Source organism: Palaemon carinicauda, chromosome 20 (assembly GCF_036898095.1).
Source record: "Palaemon carinicauda isolate YSFRI2023 chromosome 20, ASM3689809v2, whole genome shotgun sequence".
Classification (NCBI taxonomy): Eukaryota; Metazoa; Arthropoda; class Malacostraca; order Decapoda; family Palaemonidae; genus Palaemon; species Palaemon carinicauda.
Window position 1 is genome coordinate 88,580,462 of NC_090744.1, and position 3,728 is coordinate 88,584,189.

Genomic DNA, 3,728 nt, shown 5'->3' on the forward strand with positions numbered 1-3,728 from the left:
TTCAGTCGTTAACTGTGAATAAAAGTTTTAATAGTATTATCGTAAGTTTTGCGAGACTTAATTTTGTATTTAAGCTATTTTTGTGTAAAGTGATCTGATCATATAATTCTGTAATTTTGTGATCTCTCGATCTTGTAATTTTGTGATCGCTATTTTGTATTTCTGTGATCGAAAGATTGTTATTTTGCGATCGTATGATCTTATACTTATTCTTGTAAAGTTTGGATATTTATTCTAATTTGTACTTATCTTGCGCCACAGGCGACATTCAAAATGCCTTTCAACTTGCAACAATTTATTGTATCACCACGGGATCATGTGGAATCTCTCACAATTGCCACAAAAACTGACCTAAAGAATCTAGCTCGCCATTATGATGTACAGGTTCCCGCAACTGCCGTAAAATGTGTAATTCTCAGTCATATTTTGAACTTCCTTGTAGATGAAGATATTGTTCCAGAAGAAGAATTGGCTGACGTTCGAGCTCTAACAGTTACCAATCCAAATGGTGACTTGGATAAACTAAGTCTACAGCTGGAGTTGGAAAAGATGAAGATGCAAGCCGCAACTGCCGCCGCTGAGGTAGAAGAAAGGAAAGCCGCTGCTGCTGAACGAGCCGCAACTGCCGCCGCTGAGGTAGAAGAAAGGAAAGCCGCTGCTGCTGAACGAGCCGCAACTGCCGCCGCTGAGGTAGAAGAGAGGAAAGCCGCTGCTGCTGAAAGAGCTGCAACTGCCGCAACTCTGGTAGAACGAGAAAGAGCCGCTGCTGCTGAACGAGCCGCAACTGCCGCCGCTGAGTTAGAAGAGAGGAAAGCCGCTGCTGCTGAGCGCAAGGCTGCTGCCGCTGCTTCCCTAGAACGTATCAAGGTGGAAACTGCTTTGGAGCAACAAGAAAAAGCAAGTGAACAGAAAAACAACGCTCTCCGTGTTAGGCTGCAGATTGAGAGAGAAGCGGCCACAGTAACAGAACGGGATCTGGCATTTATAAGACTGAAAGAAAAGGAAGAAGGTAAGCTAATTCCCGAACCCTTTGATGTGGGCAAGGTGCAGAAATTGCTGCCCACATTTGAAGAACGGGAACCTGATAACTACTTTTCTGTGTTCGAAGACACAGCCAAGAATCTCAATTGGCCTCAGGACAAATGGTATTTGATCATCCGGAACTCATTTAAAGGTAAAGCATTATCTGTATGTGCCACTATGTTAGAGGAACATGATTATTTCATAATTAAACAGGCAATCCTTGATGCTTATTCTGTTACTGCGGAAGGTTATAGGCAAATATTTCGTAATAGTCAGAAGCAAGTTCAGCAGACCTTTTTAGAATTTATGAATGGAAAGATTAAACAGTTTCAGAAGTGGGTAGACAAAGTAGATGTCAAAACTTTCGAGCAGTTGAAAGATTTAATAGTAATGGAGGAGTTCTTAAGGAAAATACCAGGTAGCATTAATGTGTATCTAAGAGAGCAGAATGAATCTGACCCTAAGAAAGCCGCTTTAAAGGCAGATGACTATGCTCTTATTCATAAAGTAGGTAAAACCCCATATAGAGAAACTAGACCTAAGGAAACTTGTACATACTGCAAACAAGAAGGACATCATATTTCAGAATGTCCTGATCCACATTGTGCAGCTTCATACTTAAAGAGAAAACCTAATCCCCCTCAATTCTCTCCTAAGCAAATGAATCTGCCCAAACAGGAACCAAAACCTAAGGTGGAGAAGAAAAAGACCTTCCATTGTGCATCACACGAGTCCCAAGCGTTTGCACCCTTCACTTGCTCAGGCAAAATAAATGGTAAACCTGTAACCATACTCAGAGACACTGGATCCTCTCAAACGATCGTCTCTCCTAAAGTAATACGACCTAAAGGTGAAACTCACAGGTATGTTGCAGTTAATGACTTAACCAGTAAGTCTATGTTGCCTCTCATTAATGTAAACCTTCATTGTCCTTATTTCTCTGGAACTACTGAAGTAGCTGTAAATCCAGAACTGTTACCATGCAAGAATGTTGATGTAATCCTGGGTAATGACATAGCTAACTCTGTTGTCTTAACAAACTTAATAGCAGTATCTCCAGGTGATGTTGTACAGGAGGAATGCTTAGCAGTGACACGAAGCAGGAAAAAGGACACCCCTACTGAATCATCATCAAACCCGTTGCCAGTCTCTGAACCTATGGATTTCAACGAGTTGATGAGTACATATAAGATCCAACCTGATTCCTTTAGCTATCAACAAAGGAAAGATGTCACTCTACAGCAGTGTTTCAACCAAGTGAAACCAAAGGATACCAACAAGTGTTCTTATTTTTATATTAATAATGATGTACTAATGAGAAAATTCAGGTCCAGCAAGAACAGTCATCTAGAAACCTGGAAGGATCTATTCCAGGTAGTTGTTCCTAAGGATATAAGACCTCTGATCCTAGAATTGTCTCACTCTGCTGACTCTCATCTTGGTATCACTAAAACATATGAACGCATCAGTCAAGACTTTTATTGGCCAAACATGAAGAATGACATTAAAGAGTATGTAAAAACATGTACAACATGTCAAAAAGTAAGTAGTCCTAATGTAAAAGTACCAGTTGCACCCTTAAAACCTATACTTGTGCCTAAAGAACCTTTCAGTAAGATCATAGTAGATTGTGTAGGCCCTTTGCCTAAGACAAAAAGGGGACATGAATACTTGCTTACGGCCTTATGCCCAACTACCCGTTATCCATTTGCAGTACCTTTAAGAAACATTTCAGCCAAGAACATTCTAAAGTCACTAGTGTCCATATTTACTGTTGTAGGATTTCCAACTGAACTACAATGTGATCAAGGAACCAATTTCATGAGTCATGCTTTTAAAACAGCTATGAAAGATTACCATATAACCCAAGTCTCATCCTCAGCTTACCATCCACAGACCAATGGAGCATTAGAACGCACTCACCAGACCATTAAAAATCTTCTCCGGAAATACATCCATAGTTCAGGTAACGAGTGGGATTGCGATTTGGAACTGATCATGTACATCATACGAGGAGTTCGAAATCAGTCTACTGGTATGTCACCTTTTGAACTACTCTTCGGTCGACGGCCACGAACTATCCTCAGTTCAGTCAAAGAACGCATCCTGAAGTTGGGAGATAATGAGGTACCTCTTTCCCAATATATTTCGGAACTCAACAAGAAACTTTCAGATCTTCACTCCATTGCCAAAACTAACTTGATAACAGCTCAAGAGAAGATGAAGATTAACTATGATAAAAAGGCTAAAACCAGAAGTTTCAAAGTAGGAGATGCAGTGCTGCTATACCATCCGCTTGCAGGCTCTCCCCTACGAGAGAAATACCAAGGACCTTATACCATCACTCAACATATCTCGCCAACCAACTATATAATCGCCACTCCAGATAAGCGTAAGTCTACTCAATTAGTCCACATAAACCTCTTAAAGGCCTATTTGTCTCCCTCAACAGCTGAAAATAAAACGGTAATGATTACTAGTGCCATACCATACATAGATTGTCCTATGGATCAATTTACAGATGATCCAATAACTGCATCTTGGCAGGATTCTCAAAACTCAAAGATCTTGGAAAACTTATCAGACTATCGAAAACCCTTATCTGCATCAAAATATAAATCTTTAGTAGCTTTATTCCATGAATTTCCTAGTATAACTTCAGATAAACCAGGCAGATGCACCATGCTAGATCATGACATCAAACT

General features: G+C 40.2%; 1 protein-coding gene across 1 annotated transcript in view; it reads left to right on the plus strand.

Moving 5' to 3' along the window:
- The first annotated feature begins 1,586 nt into the window (after window positions 1–1,586).
- The window catches only part of LOC137659522 (uncharacterized), a 3,850-nt gene continuing 1,708 nt past the window's right edge, over window positions 1,587–3,728 (plus strand). The window contains exon 1 of the mRNA XM_068394392.1: window positions 1,587–3,728. This exon is cut by the window's right edge and continues 253 nt beyond it. Coding sequence (XP_068250493.1) covers window positions 1,684–3,728 — 2,045 coding nt within the window. The 5' untranslated portion in view covers window positions 1,587–1,683.